Source organism: Callospermophilus lateralis, chromosome 3 (genome assembly GCF_048772815.1).
Source record: "Callospermophilus lateralis isolate mCalLat2 chromosome 3, mCalLat2.hap1, whole genome shotgun sequence".
Lineage (NCBI taxonomy): Eukaryota > Metazoa > Chordata > Mammalia > Rodentia > Sciuridae > Callospermophilus > Callospermophilus lateralis.
Genome location: NC_135307.1, coordinates 14,169,502 through 14,188,929, shown reverse-complemented (window position 1 = coordinate 14,188,929; position 19,428 = coordinate 14,169,502). Strand labels below are relative to the sequence as shown.

Below are 19,428 nucleotides of genomic sequence, written 5' to 3'. Positions count from 1 at the left end.
ATCATTCCATCCATCCATCAGTGTTCAACTGTCCCATTCTCTTACTTCCTCTCATTTCTGCTTAGCTTGTAAAATGCTGTTCTGGCTTCTGTGGCAAATGTCATCTTCTTTATGGTGATGTCCAGGTTATTATCTCCTAGGTTGAATCCACCTCTCTCCCCAGTAAGTTTCAGGATACCTGGGGTTCTGGAATACTTCCTACTGTGCCTTCTCATTTTGCTTCCCCCACAAAGTTAGGAAACACTCCCAATTTGTCTCATACCCCACAATGCCATAAATAAGGCACTAAATAAATGTTTACTGAAATCAAAACAAAATAAAACTCACACTTGTGCTTTTCTGTTTCACCATGGAAACATCCTCTACAGCAACTCTTTATAAATTCTGCTGCCATTACATTCAATTTCCAATGTCCCTCAAAAGATAGAAACTTCCAATTTTAATATGAACCTGGTGGTAGAATAGAAAGCAAGTTAAAATTATTATGCTTAATGCCATTAGATATCATTAAATAAATCATAATATCTATTTTTATAAGACATAATGAGGGCTTCAAAGTAAAAATATTTACAAGGATGATAGATTTTTTTTGTTCCCATATATAATTTTATATAATCTAGGAGTCTTTAAAATTATTAAAATGGTATGCTTAAAAATTATTAAATGAACAATGTCTATATTAAAATCTGACAAAGAAAAATTCCATTCTCAATTTTCTCTTATATATGATATGCCTAAAACTATGTTCAAGAAAAATTTGAAAGAAAACATAGCACTATGTCATTAAAAAGTATGAAAAAAATTCACTTTCCCCAAATCCATTTTTTTGTAATTCAAAATCCCTATAACTGGGGCCAATAAACAAATAACTATATAATTTATGTTATTTGAATCCTTAGAATTAAAAGTATATCTTAAACTCTCTCTCTCTCTCTCTCTCTCTCTCTCTCTCACACACACACACACACACCATAAATAAAGTATAGTGCAAATAAAAGGAATCTGTTTTATATGTAATAGGAACATAAAATTGTATAAGGACTTCCCATCCAATTTCCCAACTTAGTTTCAAGGTCTTTGTTTCAAATACATTCTCTTAATTTATGCCTACTTACTCCAAACGTTTTTTTAGTGAGAAACTTTAAACATATGCAAAAAATACAGGATAACAAAACTCAAATCACCCAAACAAAACAATTACCAACTCATGAAAATATTGATTTCATCTCTGCCTCCCAACTTACCTGGTAATGTCCTTTGTGTTATTTTGAAATAAATTCCAATCATATAATTTCATCCATAAGTACTTAATTAATAATCTAAGAAATGTAGCAGAAGGATTCAGAGGTTAACTTCAAGAGGCTCTCACCAGCTGAAGATGGATCACTTCAAGCATTAAAACAAACAGTATTTGTAACGTCAAATATTTCTAAAAGGTATGTACTTGTTTTAAATATATACATTTCTTAAAAATATTTCAAGAAATATTTCACCATATATAATTATAAGCATATATATATATATATATATATATATATATATATATATAACCATAATGGCATTATCACATATCAAAAATTTAACAGTAGCAACTACTCATTTTTTTGTAATTCAAAATTCCTATAACTGGGGCCAATAAACAAATAACTATATAATTTATGTTATTTGAATCCTTAGAATTAAAAGTATAACTTAAACACACATATATATTAAGTATATCTTAAAAATCCTTTTATGATTTCAATCCTTTAATAGTTGCTTTGTTGAAATTGAGACAAAAATGTGGACTGTCTCATCTTCTGCTATTAGAAACAATGCCACAGGGGCTGGGGTTATAGCTCAGTGGTAGAGTACATGCCCAGCATGGGTGTGGCACTGGGTTCAATCCTCAGCACCACATAAAAATAAATCAATAAATAAAATAAAGATATTGTGTCTGCCAACAACTAAAAAAAATTTTTTTAAAAATAAACAACGCCTCAGTATCTCTGGGCACACATATTTCTCAATATATACCTGTAAGATCATATATACGTGTGTGTATGTACACACACACACACACACACACACACACCAGGTAAGATACATATGTATGTGTATATATATATTATACACACACACACACACCAGGTCAAAGAGTATATATGTGTAATTTTACTTGTATTGCTACATTTCCCTATGAAACTGAATCATTTTGTATTCCCCATGTATGAGAACACCTGTTTCTGTCACCAACAAAATATGTTGTCCAAATGCTGGACTTCTGCTAATATGTTAAGGAAGGGATCATTTTGTGTTGTTTTAATTTGCATCTATCTTATTATAAGTGGTGTGGGCATCTTTTCATATAAAGCTAGTTTATATTTGTTTCTATGAATTCTCAGTTCATATGTCTTACTCATCTTTATAAAGTTTTTGGTCTTTTTCTTCTCGTTTTGGAAGTTCTTTATATATTTCAGAGATTAACTCACTATCCACCATATAAGTGGCAAAAAAATTTTCAGTTTTTACTTTATTGTGTTTTCTACTATGCAAAGGTATGTATACAACCACACTACATACTTATACACAAACACACTGAGTTTGCATTCAGTGTGTACATTGGTTGTATACATACACACACATACAGATTGAATATTCCTCATCTGAAACGCTTGGTACTGTAAGTATTTAGGAATTCAGGATTTGGGGTTTGTTTGTCTGACTATTAGATTTTGGAATATTTGTAAATATATAATATTTGGAAATATACTGGAAATGGAAACCAAATCTAAATATGAAATTCATTTATATTTCATATACATTTTATATACCCAAAAGTAAATCTGAGCATGAAACACTTTCATAATATGGAATTTTCTACTTGTAATGTCATGCTGGTCCTCAAAAAGTTTATGTAAACATATACAAAGTTACAAAGAAACACATACACAAACACACATGTAGCATATTCTCCTATGTTTTTCCTTTTTGCTTCTGGATTGAATCACAGTAAACTTTTCTCCATATATAGATAATAAGTAATTTACCTATGTTTTATTCTAGTACTTAATATGTTATTATTCTCTATATGGACATTGTGGCATACAATATGAAAAATGGATCCAAACCTATATTTTCCCAATTGGTTATTCCAATTTTCCCAATTAGTTAAAATCTTTTGCATTTCTATTTTTTTATGTATCATAAACACCACATATTTAAAAATCTCATATTTTCTCCACTGACATTAGGGTGTTCCCTTTATCATAACAATAAATTTCCATATGCACTTGGGTTGGTCTCTGTATTTTCTATTCTCCTCAATTTGTCTATCCATTGTTGTACCAATATCACATTATTTCCATTTTAAAGGCTTAAAAGGCTAGCCACCCTTTCTGCTTTTCACTTTCTTTGCAAATGTCTGAATTATTTATTATAGAGGAAAAATATTATAATACTTTCAAACTAATAAATTATTTTAGAAAAACTGACATCCTAAGGATATTGCCTTCCTACCCAGAACAAAGTTATCTCTTTACATTTGCTCACGTCTATCTTTGTACCTTTGGGAGTTTTTATAGTTATCCTCATACAAAGTCTTAATGCCTGTGTAATTTACTTAGTTATTATAAGTTACATCTTTTTCATTACATCTTGTAACTTATTTTTAAGTGTATACATTTTCAAAAGCTCTGTTTAGCCCCAATGTTTTGGAAGAACCATTCCTTAACTACTAAGATCTAATTTTCTTTCTCATTTCTAAATGTCTAGTGTACTTTAAAATAAGAGTTTAACATTTTTCTTGATATTTCATGAGCTGTTGTTCTATCTAGCTGTTGTTCTATCTATTTATATTCTGCTAAAATATAAACTGTTCAGAAACAACATTGTACTTTCTCTTTAGAACTCAAGCCTAGTAGGGACTGAGGTTGTAGTTCAGTGGTAGAGCACTTGCCTAGCAAGGCACTGGGTTTGATCCCCAGCACCACATAAAAATAAATAAAGGTATAAAAATACAATAACATTAAAAAAATCCTCAACTTACTATTGAGAATATAGTTGGGACTCATCAACTCTAATTAATAGATAAGAAAACATATTTCACCTCCTTTAAAAACACTAACATACTCATCAAACTTCCTTTCTATTCTCAAATACTTAACATTAATCATGAGATGAATATAGGAGGACTGATTAAAAATGATTGGTACTTCTAAGGGAAAAATCCTCAGAGTTGATGACCTGGAATCACCTAAAATGTGGTAGGAAAGATGGGGAAAAGATGTAGAAAGGGAGATAAGTTTATATGAATAAAAAAAATCTGATTAAATTGTACACCCAGGGCTGGAGTTATGGCTCAGTGGTAGAGCACGACTCTGGCATGTGTGAGGCCGTGGGTTCAATCATCAGCACCGCATATAAATAAATAAATAAAATAAAAGATCCATTTACAACTAAAAAATATTTTTAAAAAATACACCCAGGAATACACCGAAGAAAAATGATTTAAACTATTTGTACATAGACAAAATAGAACAACTGGGACCTACCACCTGAGAAACAAACAAAATGTATGAAACATCAATATTCAAAACACTGGCTTAGGCAACAAACAACAAAGAAACAGGAAACACTGTAAGCCCTACACTTTACTACCTTGAAGGGAGTTTCCAGTCCTTGATAAAGGAAAAGTTACCCAGATTCTCTGAATATGTAGCTGAATTCCACTGTAGTCAGAGAACTCTCATATGACTTCAATATTTTAAAATTTTGAAACTTGCTTTGTGGCATAATATATGATCAAATTTGATAAATATCCCACGTACATTTACAATTTTGAGGCACAGTGTTCTATGCATGTCAATTAAATTGTTAGTCATGTTAAAATCTTTCATATTTCTATTTTTCTATTTGTTCTATAGGTACTAAAAAACAGATGTGGTTAAAATGAAAACTCCAACTATGACTATGAATATATTTATTTCTTCTTTAGTTCTATCAGAATTGTTTTATGTATTTTTGAGAGTAATTTATTAGGTACATACAAGCTCATTAAATAATATTCCTCTAAGTTTCTACTAATACTTCTAGCCTTAAAGTTGGCTTTGTCTACTATAGCCATCACAGATTTCTTTCAGTTAACTTGCATGTTATGTTCTTTCCAGCATTTTCTTTTCAACTTGTGTTATATTCCAATTGTTTTTATAAACAACACATAGTTGGACTGTTATACTTCCATTCTAACAATCTTTGCATTTTATTTTTATTTAGTCCACTCATATAAATTTAAAACTGTTTTAACTTATTGGAGATTTTAACATTATGGTAAATTTTTTTTTACCTTTAGAAATGCTCTTAGCCTAAAATTGATTTTGTCTGATAGTGATATAGCTATGCAGCTTTCTTTTGAATAGTTTTATGTGGTATATCTTTTCCCTTATGTTTACTGTTTTCAGTTTAAAGTCTTTACATATTTTAGATATGTCTCTTAAAAATAGCATTAAGCTGAGGTAGTTTAGCCCAGATGGACAATCTTTATCTTTTATCTGGAGTACTTGATTCCATTTACAAATATTTAAGGTAATTGACGTATGTGAGTTTAGCCCTATGTTTTTTTTATCTTGAGCTTTTTCCTTGTCCTAATGGTCCTCTGTTTATTTTTCTTTCCTGTCATGTCTTCCTTTGGACTGACTGAGGGTTTATGACCTTTTTTCTTCTTCTTCTAATAGACTGGTTATTGTATTACTTTCTTTCCCATCTTTTATTAATATCATTTTTTTGTATTGCTTTTATATTGATATTGTAAGAAAATACCACAAACCACAAACTCAGTGTCTTAAAGTAAGACACAAACTTTACTTAAAAGTGGTTTAGTATACTTATTTTAATAATTTATGACTGGTAATTCAAACTTTCGTAGTATATTTCTAATTATCAATTGTTTCTGCTGATTGTTGCTTATTTCCTTTTTGCACTTGGTTTCATTGACCATGAAACTTTCCTGGTAACTTTTCTAAGCCAAAAATTAAAGTATACTCCTCTGGAGAATATAAGTATTCGCTTACCAGATCATTTAAATTCATACTTTGACAAATAACCCATTAAAAATGGGCTAACAGGGCTGGAGTTGTGACTCAGTGGTAGAGCACTTGCCTAGCACGTGTGAGGCACTGGGTTTGATCCTCAGCACCACGTTAAAATAAATAAATAAGGTATTGTGTCCACCTATAACTAATACACACACACACACACACACACACACACACATATTTAAAATGGGCAACCGATTTGAACAGACATTTCTCCAAAGGCAACAGACAAATGACCAATAAACATGAAAAGGGGCTCAACATATCTATTAGGGAAATGCAAATCAAAACTATAACAACATACCACTTCACACAGTTGTACAATTATCACTATCTAATTCAAGAATTATCATTATCTAATTGAAAAATGGTCTCATCACTCCCCAAAAGAAATTTTGTACCTGTTGTAGTAACTTTCCTTCCAGCCTCTGGCAACCATTATTTTACCTCATTTCTGATTTGCCTATTCCGGATATTTCATATATATCATACAATATGATCTTTTTCTGTCTTGCTTCCTTCACTTATCTTCAAGTTTTCAAGGTTAATCCCATGTTGTAGCATGAATCAGTATGTCATTCTCTTTTATGGTTGAATAATATTCCACTGTATGGACAAACATATACCACATTTTGTTTTTCCATCATCAGTTGATGGATAGTTGGGTTGCTTATGAACTTTTTGTATTCAAGTTTTTGCATAAAGTATGTTTTCCATTCTTATAGATATATTAAACCAGGAATGGAATTCCTGGGTAACATTATGACTATATGTGAACTTATATATATGTATATTATTATATGGGTAACCTTATGACTATATGTGAACTTTTTTCTTTTTATGTGAAGTTTTTGAGGAACTGTCAAAGTTTTGTACAAAGCAGCTATACCACTTTACATTCCTACCAGCAATGTACGAGGGTTTCATTTATTTTTTGTCTTTTGGCTTGTGCAATTATCATACTGAGTCTGTACTCAGTGTTTATATTGCTTGTATACATAAACACACATACAGATTGAGTATCCCTTATCTGAAATTCTTGGTATTTAGGATTTCTTTTTAATATTTGCAAATATATAATGAAATATACTGGGGATGGAAACCAAGTCTAAACATGAAATTCATTTGTTTCATATGCATATAATATTGTATAAAAAGTCATAGAAATAATGTAATTTCATTTATATAGCACTGCAAATACGCAAAACTAAACAACACATTGTTTAGGAATACATATGTATGTGGCAAAAGTACAGAGAAAAGCAAGAAAAATGGAAAGAAAGATATAATCAGAGAGGAATGCATAGGGCAGCTTCAAAAATATTGGTTATAGGGCTGAGGTTGTGGCTCAGTGGAGGAGTGCTTGCCTAGCATTTGCGAGGAACTGGGTTCGATCCTCATCACCACATAAAAATAAATAAAATAAAGTTAGCTACAACTAAAAAAAATATTGGTTATATATTATTTCTTAAGCATGAGAGAAGCACAAGGTATTTGTTTTAAATCTATAAATGTGCCAAGAGTAGTATTTTGTAAATATTAAGTACTTTCTGAATTAAAAATTAAACATTCATAATCTCATCACCTTGAGATGAGATTTAAAGGAGGTAAATATACCTAAATGATGTGATTTCTTTCACTATTTTATTTACTCTTTCTTACAGCTTTATTGAGGTTAAATTGACCTACAATAAATTGTACGTATATACAATAAAAACATATAATTAAATGAGTAATATAAGTATATATTGGTGACAGCATCATCTAGAATTTGGGGGACTATATGTTGGAGAATATTTTATGCATGTTTTAGTAGATCCTGCCAAAGAATTTTCAAAATGATTGCACCAATTTACACTCCCACCAGTACAACATGAGAATTCCAGTTATTCTGCATCCTCTTTAATGCTTGGTAGTCAGACTTTTCCAATTTAACCATTCTTTTCATATTATAAGGAATATATTCAAAGTAAGTGTCTGAATTCTAGCGTAACAACTAAAATCACTTTCAGTGAAACATACAGAAGCTTTTATCTAAGTGCATTTCCCCTTGCATAACAATTGAAGCAAAAGCCCTAATGTATGCCTCCATTCTGATTTAGTCAAAAAGTAAGATTTTCAGAAGATTCATTGAGGTATACTGTGAAGGAATCAAATGACTTGTACAAGTTGGGAGTATCAAACCACTGTAATTCAGGTAAAATATAGTCCAACACAGTTTATACTTGGAACTTCAACAGTAACAACACCTGAACTGAATACACAAAATAGTATTCACACAACTAAAATAGTATTCAAATTTGGATGGGGGAGATGAAATACTTTATTATGAACGATACTATTCAGCATGCTCAGCTACTTGTTCTCAGTTTTGCTACTTAAACCATGAAAAGCAATGCCGAGAGGATTCACTTTAACATAAAAGATATTTAAGACCTTTATATTCTTTCCAATTTGGCTATAAATACCTCTCTTAAAACCATGATGTCATTTCTCCATTGTTCCTCAAAATATGGATCTACACTCACAATCTTTTTATCCTTTATTCACATCTCAAATTCATTCATATTGACCCTTACCATTTCACTAAGTTTGCTAGGGTTAGTGGCCCCTTCCTAACTACTAACATCAACAGGCAAACTTCCTGACTGCTCTGACTGGTGTGACTCCCAAATAAGCTTTTCTTCTCATTAAAATTCTCTCCTCCTGGCTTCTAGGGCCTCACCTGGTACTACTATTCCTTCTCCCTTCAGATTGCCCGTCAGCCTCCTTGGTTGTCACTGTCACTTAAACATTAGTGTTTTCCATCCTTGGTCTTTCTCTCTTCTTATCCTGTATTTATTTGAATGATTTTTCACCCTTTTACAGGATTAATTACCACAAATCCACTACTGCTTCCAAAGTCTACAACTCTGAGTCAGACTGCAGAAAAACCTGATGCCAATAAATCTAACTGCCAACTAGACAGGACTGCCAGATGTCCTACACAAATCTTAAACTCATTTTCTCATTGTATATTACTGTCTCAATTTATTAGTTTTATTCATGTGTGCACAATTATAATTCAAGTGACGCAAATAAAATTCAAGACATACTTTTAAAACTTTTTCTTGCAAGGTTAAAAAAAAAAAGAATTTTTTTCTTGAGTCTTTTCCCCTAAGTTATGAAGGCAACTCATATTCATTAGCAAAAGCTACAAAATAAAGAAGAGATTTTAAAAACTTGCCTCAAATCCCGGCTCTTAAAGGTAAGCAATATTAACATTTTTTTCCAGAAAAAGTAATTTTTAACCAAGATGCAGTTATATATCAAAATACTAAAGTGATAAACAGAGTTCTGTTAACCTTGTTTGGAAAACAAGGTCAGTATTTACACAGGCTGTTTTTTAACATTATTAATCAAGAAAATTTTTTTAAAAAGCACTTGATACCTGTAATGAAAATCGGAATAATATTTTAACTACAAAAGCAATCCTTTTACATGCTTTATTTTAAACTCAAAGGAATCGGTGTTTGGCTTGGCAACCAGCTTGCCCAAACGCAGATGGTATCAGGGCGCAGCACCCCACAATGCCACCATTCTGTCTTCCCGTACCACAGCAGGGAAAAAAGAAAAAGGTGGAAGCGGCAGAAGTCGCACCTTAACCTTGCTGCGTGGACAGTGGCTTGCAAACGCCAAGGGAAAGTGACATTCTGACACCTTCGCAGTTTCTCGAAGTTCCCAGACCCGCCCGGGAAGGGAGCCCGCCCCGGCCAACGAGCGCAGCGCGACGCGGCCGTCGCCTGGGGCTGGGGTCGCGGCCTGTGGCCGGGGGTCCCGGCCGCGATGCCCCCCCGCCGGCCGCAGCCGTCCCCCAGGCCTCGGAGAGATAAGCGTCGAGAGGAAGAAGCCAAAGGCCGAGGCAAAGAGCCGTCCCAAACAGGGGCCCCTCGAGTCCCGGGGCCCGGCGGGTGAGGCCGCCCCCTCAAGCCCCGCGACCCGGTGCCGTCGGGTGGAGGCCGCGCGGCCGGCCCGCAGAGCGCACCTGCCAGCGCCTTAACTCCCGCCAGGCCCCGCGCACTCCGCGCGCGTCGCCCGCCACTTACCTGCTGCCGGCGGCCGGCCTCTGCCCGCGCCACTCGGGGAACTGCTACCCCGAGCACCTCTCGCGGCCGCGCCCCGTAACCCCGCCCCTCAGGCCGCCGCCGCCTCCCCGCGCCCCAGTCCCCCGACCCCCAGCAGACGCGCCCCACCTCGCCCCTGAGGGCTGCCGGGCTCCCCTCAGGTTTCCCCGCCCTCCCAGGGTCGCCCCGCCTCTCCCAGGGTCGCCCCGCCCCTCCCTGGGTCGCCCCGCCCCTCCCGGTCCGTCCCGCCCCTTCCAGGTCCGTCCCGCCCCTCGGAGGTGAGCTCGGAGGTGCGCCCAAAGGGGCCGAGTGAGTGGGGCCGCTCGACAGCCTACCTAAGCTGGGCTGCTCTAGCGTCCTGCACTCTGCCGTTCCACCTGGCGGCTTTTAGTTGTCCCCTCTGGAAAGATCTTAAATCCAAGGCAGGCAGAGCTTGGGGTGTGTAGAAGGATCAGAAAGGAAACAGGAGCTGGAAAGGGTACAGAGGGCAAACCACTGGCCTGGTGTACTTGTCGCGGGGAGGAAGGAGCAGTCTTTTCTTGCCAGAGACGTTTCCCCACTCTTCTTGAAGAAGCGTAGAAATTGTCTTGTGTTGTCACTTGACAGTATTTTTACGAAAAATCTATAAAGTTTTTGAGAAGCAGCCTGGGCTTCTTCACTTTTGTTACTTTATATCCGCTACTGCCTTGCCACCAGTGGGTGTCTTGGCAGAAACGTTAAAAGTATCCACAAGAGCACCTTGCACCTCCCATTACATGGTGGGATCTCCTCTAATCCTGGCAAGGGGTTGGCGGCTCTTGTTCTAGTAGACCTCCGTGGTGGGCATCTCAGCCCTGTGCCTGGGTAATTGTTGAATGAATTTCTAGATTATTTGATCATAAATGGCTCCGCTTTTGAAAGGTTGGTGATTGTTGAAGTAAAAGTTAATAATTTTTGTTCCCATAGTGAGTTCTGTCAATCTCAAGGCCCTAGAGATGCTGAAAAAGGGGTGAGGTAGACTCCCAAGATCACATAAATTCAGGGAAAGAGTATGTTGCTTTCCTTGAGGTTCACAATACACACTAGCATCTTACAGGTCAAAGAACGGTGTTTTACTTTGCTTAATTCTACATTTTTCTAATTTGACCACAGAACTTTCTTCTTGAGAAATGTCCATTACTATCCCTGGGTATTAGTGTTTCAACAAACACACTTTAATAAACACTGTCTGAAAAGTTTGGTTCTTTCACCTTCAATAATTGACCACCAATGTTTGCAAAGTTTCGTACTGTTTACAAAAAGCTTTCACATGAGTCATCTCATTTAAACTTGGCAATTATGATGTAACTGGTCTTATTTTCGTTTTACAACTCTTTAAAAAAAAAAAAATTGGCAGGTCAAACAACCAATTAGTGGTTGCCCAACTTTAGGGCCAAGATTTGAATCTTCAGACATCAAGGCTTCTGAGAGCCTTCTCTGTGTTAGTTCTATGCTAGGTTCTCATTCTCTCCCCCACCCCTTTTCTCTCTCCCTCCCCTCTCTCTCTTTCTCTCTCTCTCCCTCTCCCTGTCTCTGATATTTGACCCTTAAGGAGAGCACATCCTTGGTCAGAAACTTCTAGATTCTTGTATTAGTTGAAGCTTCTCAAAGAAAAGACCATATCGAGTTTTTATTCCCCTGTAGCACCTGACATAATGCAGGGGACAAAAGTGTCATTCCAATGTGCTGAATGAATGAAGACTAAACACGTGAATGGATGCTCAGTAACTGCTGATTGAACTTGACTGAGTACTTGGTTCTTTAACTGAACAACTTTAACAATCTCTTCACTGAGGCAGAAGTTCCAAGAGCAGGAGCTCCTGGAATTTTTCCTAGTTTTTTGTTTTTTGTTTCCAGAGTCCATCTAAAACAACTTTCTTAGAAGAATCCATTCTCTTGACAGATACAGCTATTGCAAAACCGTGAAATCACTTCCCTTATTTTCCTTAAAATGGGCCTCTTTCCTGTTCCACTCTCAGAGGCAAGAATACATTGAGATGAATGGAGGATATTGAACCTTTCTCTGTGCCCTTGTGTTTAATATTTTCCCATGAAAGAATTGTCATTGCAACATTGAGCAGGTTTTTGTTTCCTAATGTTACCAATCACATATTATTTGAGGTAGCTCTCAGGGAGACAAAACAAATTTTGGATGATATGGATAACAGCTTTTGTTTAGATTTTACTGTGTATTGTTCTTTCATTCAATAGGGACAAATTGTGTAATACCTATTTCCTAATCTATATTCATTCTTTCACTTAATCCAGTTTGTAAGTGCTTCATGACTCAACCCAGGCTATTTCTCTAGACTCAACTCCCATTTTTGACCTCCTAAACTAAATATAGTTTCTAAATTATCAAGTTTTTATATATTTGATTCCCTTTACCTTTCTCTTACGAGACTCAACTGGCAAACTCATGTTCAATTACCTGAAGAGCCACCTCTGCTGGGAGGTGAAACCCCACATTGCCCATCTCTGACTGAATCAGGTGCCCTTTTTTTGCATCCCACCACAATCCATTCTTATTGCCATCATGGCACCCACATAATAATTGGGATTATTAATTTCTTTTTCCCTCTCCTCACTAAGCTCATTCTAGTTAAGTTACCAATGGTCAGGAATTGTGATTTGCACCTCTATTTCCTGAGCATAAAGCATAGCACTGGACACATGGAAGACTTCAAAATATCTTCAAGGGAATATAATAAAAATATATCTTGAAGGAATTATGAGTTCTTAGAATGTTTGTGAAATAATTACACAAATATAAATGTTCATGTGACTACAATAGGGTAACAAATATCTGTTTCTTCCCATTTTCTGCCTTAGAAAAACATAACAGTAAACAACTGTACATAGTTATTCATTTATTTGCTCATTCACTTGTTCAGCAGACACTTTTCAGTGCTTATAAAAAAGTACAGTCTTAGACCCTTGCTGCAGAGAGAAAGTGACATTCTAACAGTGTCACAGTTGCTCACTAAATGTCAATTCCTCTTCCTGGGCACAAAACTAAGTTGCTTTGCCCATTTTCCTTGCATCTAGTTAAGGCCAGGTGACCAATACTGACCAGTGGAATTTGGGCAGAGTTTCACTTCTGGATCCAGACCATTAAGAAGATGTGAACCTTCATTCTACTCTCTCTCTCTTCCCAGTCCTTGACAACCTTGGGACATAACTGAACCATGGCAGCCATTGCTAAAGCTGATGATATGACAGGATGGGAGAAGTCTATGTCCTTGACTGACTAACCTTGATTGGGTTGTTACATGAGTGGAAAATAAACTTGTGAAAACCACATATATATGGGATTCCCCCACCCGCCCCTGCCAGTAGCTAGCTTTACACTCTGATTAAAATTGTCATTAATGATGACATGTGCACTACATAAAACATACAGAAAAATTTTGTCTCTTTTCTCAGTTGCCACCATGCTGACACTATCCTTTGAAAGCAAGCATGGAGTCACCATTACATCATCTTCACCTGTCCTTCTCAGATTTTCTGAATTTGCCTGAAGACTTCAGGACATCAGGTGTTACTCAAAGTCAAGTATATATGGAGGCATAAGAGAAGAGAGGAGGGAGAAGGTAGGCTCTGAATGGTCCTGAATATCTTATTTAGAACCTGGCACATTGATCCACAGGACATGTAGACTATTTGTGATGGAATAAGTTTCTTCTTTCTTTCCTTCCCCCATCATCTTCTTTTCTGGGTTCCTGGTTCCTATTAAACTAAGGTAACAATGGGAAAATGGATGGTCATAGACACTCCCCAAGGGACCTAATCAAAAATGTTTTTTTTCTCAGTGCCTTCCCATAAAACCCTGCCCCCAAACATTACCATCCCCCTCCTGGAAACCTCACTAATAAATGAAACTTCATAGTATCAAATGATTGACAGTTTCACTGGAGGCCTAATAAAAAAAAATATTCAGCACTGAGGATGTGAGGCAGCAGCACCAGTGAGATGAAAGGAAGGCTATGAAGGAGGAGAGGTTCAGAAAAAAAGAGGGCTTTCCACCAACCACGAGATCCACTCATCCAGATCTGAGCAGCTGGTCTGAAGAGGGCAAGAACATATGGAGGAATAACCCAAAATGGTCTCAGAATTCCAGCACAAAGCCCCCCAACTTATTGAGCAGAGCAGAGGAAGATATGAATCCCCAGGTCCTGGGAACTCTGTATGGAATGAGAGAAATGACTCAGTCCAAAGTCCATTCCTCTGGACTCTAAGTAGGCCTGCTTAAGCTGGAGCTACATTCTCCAAACAGCTTTCCTATGTGCTTCTAAGTGAGATTTGTCAAAGAAAGGAATTCAGGCAAGATTTGGAAGGTAGAAGTGAAACAGCTATTTCGCTCTGGAGACCATTCTGCTACGCTACCCCGCAGTGGAAGGCACACACAGACATGCTGGCAGGCGCTGACTCATCCTTGATCCCCCCCCCACCCCCACCACCCCCACCCCCGTGTCCAGCTCTTCTTTCCAACGGCTGGCCCTGTTGAACCACAGAGGACCCAGGCCTGCCTCCACAGCTTGGAAGAAGACCTACAGAGTTTGGTGGAGCCCTACTGAGAGGTGACAGCCATCCACAGACTTTCCACTTCTCCCCTTAGGGGTACTGCTCCAGCAATTAAATGGGCCTGACCTCTTGGATTCATTATGAGTTCTGACCCTATGAGTCCACTTGTACCAGGGCATCAGGAAGGCTGAGTGGTGACTTTTCTCCAGTGCCTCTCTGCACTGACATTCCCAGACCTTTACATCACCAGATTCTTCCAAATCTGTAAGATAATATTCCCACGTCAGTTATACTGTGCTCCCCTGATTGAACCCCTCTGAAACACTGTACATATGTTTGGCAACTGGAAAATCACACAGCTTGCGTCATGCTTCTTTGCCACTATTAAAGACAAAGTGCTGGGATTCTGTGTAGAAACTGCAGAAATGTAGGTAAAAATTGCACCATGATTGAGGTCTCCCCAGGAGGGTAACTAGTTGCCCTCTGCCTCAAGCATGAGCTGACCAGAGTAGAACTGACTTTCAGCTTTTCAAGCTGAGCAACTTACTTCTTTAGCAAACTAAGTAAATCTCTTCCTTTTGAAGAAGGCAGTATCAGGTTCCCTAGAAGTAGACAATAGGGTGGCTGTCTACTAAAAGAATGAGAGAGAATTGTGATCGCACTGGAAATCCGCATCTTAAGGCCAATGCACTGTGCCCTGCAGAAACAACCATTCTCATTTAGGAACTTAAATGACAATCAGAAGGTTGCCTGGGAACAAACAGAACCCAAACCAGGAAGATTAGGGGGAATAATGAGTGGTTTATAGCATCAAGTTATTATAGCCTTCATTGATATCAAACAAGGGACTGTCTGATCACAGATGGAAACAGGCTGTGGCTCCACTCACTGGAAGCACAATCCTAGTCATAATCCTTCTACAGTAGGAGATTATGCTACTGGCCCCAGGACTTTACCCTACACTATATCCATATCCTTTGCTCTGATTTAGAGGTTCCACTCCAGTAAAAGAGTGGAATATATTTATCTACTCCTTAATTTTAAGTTCCACCATGTGACTTGCTTTGGCCAAAAGAATGAGGTGGAAATAACAGCATTCAAGTTCTGAATTTGGCCCTTAAAAAACTTGTTGCATTTCTTCTTTCCCTTTTGTGCTTCTATCAATGCTACAAGATTTGCCTGGGTCGGCCAGCTGGTCTAAGAAGAGTGAGAAACCTGTGGAATGAAGTTATACAAGATAAACCCAGCCTCGATCAGCTAATCCCCAGCTGGTGGGCAGACATAAAAATAATAGATGATTGTTCTTTCATGCCATAGCATTTCGGGACTACCAAGATTTTCTGAGATGGGGTGATAGAGGTGCTTCTACTCCCACTGTGTCTCCAGAGTCCCAGACCAATGTTCCCAGGATTCCCAACGGGGCACAAGTTGGGCCAATAGTAAAGTAGGAGATTAAGCTTCTCGCTCTCAGTAAAATTCTACTTGATAATTTTCTGCCTTTTGAATTAGATGTAAAAATCTAAATATTGTCACAGCAGAGGAGAGAAAAATTTTAAAACTCTTCAGAAGGCTACTTCTAAACATTATAAATGCCTCTAAAAATCATTATCTAAAATAAAATTTGAAACCCATCATTTGTAATTTTTGCTTTCAGCAGAATTTTAGGAAAACTCATACACCCAGCAAAATCCCCAGGCAGTTTTGAGTGCCAAATCTTTCTTCCTTTTACTTTAAGTCTTTCCCAAATCCATAAGGAGAATTCATGAATAAACATGGTTGACAGAGGAAGCAAAGACATGTTGTTTAAGATGCTAGCACCTTTAATGTGTTGGTTTCAAGCACACATTGGTCTCTGTATGAATGAGAAGTGGGGGGGAAGGGTTCTCAAAATTCTTTCTAACCCTGCTTTTTCCAAACATTCCTTCTTCCTCCACCACTCCCACCTAGATTCCTCCCCCATCCAGCTTAGGCAGGAACTGATGGGGCTGGGATACTTTTTGAGGAAATGTGGGAGGTCTGTAATCCATTTCCTTCTTGATGTGGGTACATTTACCCAAAGGAATAAACAAGGCTAATATATTTCCAGCACAACTGCGCAGCAGCTCCACAAAACAGCTTTTACAGAGCTATCATATGGCCCTGCGAGGTGACAGCCCTTGAGGGACAGGACAGGGTCTTTGAGGGCCAGTGAAGCATACCCCTCCATGCCTGAAAAAAAAATCCCCTCAGGAAACAATTTGGCATTTTCTGCAAAACATGAACTGGCTTGGCAGCCTGAGCAACTCATCACCCCTGTTCATCTCATGCTGCCTGGCTGATTAATAACAAGAACTCTTCTGAGAACATAGTGAATACAACTTTGATAGCAAAGGGGGCAAGAGGAGCCAAACGACACCCCTGCCAAACAAACACACATGTAACACGCCCACACACAGTTCTCAAAAATTTGGGGAATATAAAATGCTTCCACATTATTGGCAACAGGGTTGAAAATTATTTCCCTTCTCCCAACCAAATGTGTATGTTAGCTGGCTTCAGAATGATAACGTCTGCCATTCCCTATTAACCTACTATGTGTCAAACAGTGCTAATGACACACATACACACACACACACACACACACACACACACACACACACATTTCTTTTAATTCTTATAATCACCCTGCAAGAATGAGTATTATTATCTAGACTTTATGGGTAAGTAACTTTTCCAAGATCACAAAGAAGTGATAAAGAAGCAAAATTTGAACTCAAGGCCGTGTGTGACTCTAAAGCTCAAAACCCCATCACCAAACCACAGCCTCCTTTAGTAAACTGTCAAGTCCAGATCTGAATTACCCTCTCCCTGTGGATTCTTGACTTGCTCTACACAGAGTTCTGATGGTCACAAGGAACAGAGACCCACTCAAATTAGCTCAAGGAAACGACAGAATAGTATTCTAGTTCTATCCCTAAGTTGGACAAAGAAATAATGGAAATAATCAAGAATCTGAACAAGTGAGTCTCAGAAAGGGCAAAACCAGAAGGAGCCCAAACCCCCTCAGCCCCTCATCTCAAGGAAACTGCTTCTATTTGCATACCTGCACATCCCAACAAGCTTCTCTAAGTCTCTGATCCCTCAAAGCTATAGACCTTGAGCTCAGGGCCACCTAAGAAAAAGCTCCTTGTCCAGATTCCTGGGAGAGGAATCCTAATGACTTTGGCCCTATTTCCCAGCCAGGCTATCTATGCACAGGGCCCAGGTTGCTGGCTGGTCTGTGGTTGGGCATGCCTGGATCAGACATTTGTCCTGGCTGGTCATTGAGGAACCTGCTGCTGCCCCTTCTAGACAGGGAAGCACCCCGAAATTCAGGAGCTGCTCAGCTCCTCTTTGCTCTCCTTTCTTTACCAGGCTGCTGCACCTTTTTTACCACTTGATTTTAAGTAGTTTCTTACTGCTCTTCGATTGCCTTCTGCTTGTTTTCTTGGTATCCAGAGAACCACACTTTCTGTCATTATAGAAATGCTCAACAAAGTATCAAAGGCACTGTGCACAATTACAAAAGACTCATAATAGAGAGTTCTTTTGCTTTGGGGGGCAAGACCTTCCCTCATGTTCAGAAACAAAGATAATCAGAGCTAGGAAGCGAATATCAAGTGTCTGATGACAAATCTTCACCCCCAGTGCCTTAAGTGGAGCACAGTTGGAGAAGGAATAGAATTTGAGCCTGATCAAAGGAATTCTTTCTCTCTTACCAAAAGAGTTATCCAGGCCAACAGTTGTCAACCACGTCAAGTTCCTAGGTACCATACCAGACATCTTTACTCTGGTCCCATCCCTTTATCCTCCACTCAGAGAATTCTAGCAGAATTGTGCTGTGGATGCAAATTACTGTAGCCAATGTGAAAAACAGTGTAGAGGTTCCTCAAAATATTAAGAATAGAACTACCATATGATCCAGCAATCCCACTACTGATATATATCCAGAGGAAATGGAATAAGTGTATCCAAGGGGATATCTACACTCCAGGTTTATTAGAGCACCATTCATAATAGCCAAGACAGAATCAACCTAAATGTCCATCCATGGATTAATGAATAAAGAAAATGTGTTATAGCTACACAGTGGAATACTATTCAGCCTTATCAAAGAATAAAATCTGGTCATTTGCAATAGGAGAACATTATGTTAAGTGAGATAAGCCAGGCACAAAAGGACAAATGCTTCATGATGTCACAAGTGTGTGGAATGTAGAAAAGCTGATCTCATAAAAGAATAGAAAATAGAAAAAATGAGGCTTGAGAGAATGGGGGAGATGGGCATGGGATTAACATCAAAATACGTATAATTATGATGAAATGAGAGAGGGGAAGTCCCAGTCAAATACAGTCAGAAAGTAGATAAGCAATTTCCTAGGGTAGGGGCCAGGAGGAATCAGGGAGAGTAAGTGGAAATGATTATGGAGTTTCTTTCTTGGGTACCAAAAGGTTGTAAAATTGATTAGGTGGTGGCTGCACAACTCTGTGAGCATACTCAAAAAAAAAAAAAATACAGAATTGCACAATTTAAATGGGTGAATTGCAGGATATGTGAACTGTTTCAATAAAGTTGTTTAAAAATTTTAAAAAAAGTTCTACTTGAATTAAGATGAATGGCATGCAATTAAAGATTTGATTCTGCTCTGATTTTAAAAGAAAAAGTAAACACATTTCAAAACCTTGATATTAAA

The 19,428-nt window shown here is 37.8% G+C and overlaps 1 protein-coding gene across 1 annotated transcript in view; it reads right to left on the bottom strand.

The window, feature by feature from the left end:
- Positions 1-10,222, bottom strand: part of Tc2n (tandem C2 domains, nuclear) — a 41,098-nt gene extending 30,876 nt beyond the window's left edge. Inside the window, exons 1-3 of the mRNA XM_076848022.1 lie at positions 10,157-10,222; positions 1,245-1,386; positions 328-450 (exon numbers count right to left, since the gene is read on the bottom strand). Of these exons, the coding sequence (XP_076704137.1) occupies positions 328-394 (67 nt within the window). The 5' untranslated portion in view covers positions 395-450; positions 1,245-1,386; positions 10,157-10,222. The remainder of the gene's footprint in view (positions 1-327; positions 451-1,244; positions 1,387-10,156) is intronic.
- Between the last annotated feature and the right edge of the window lie 9,206 nt (positions 10,223-19,428).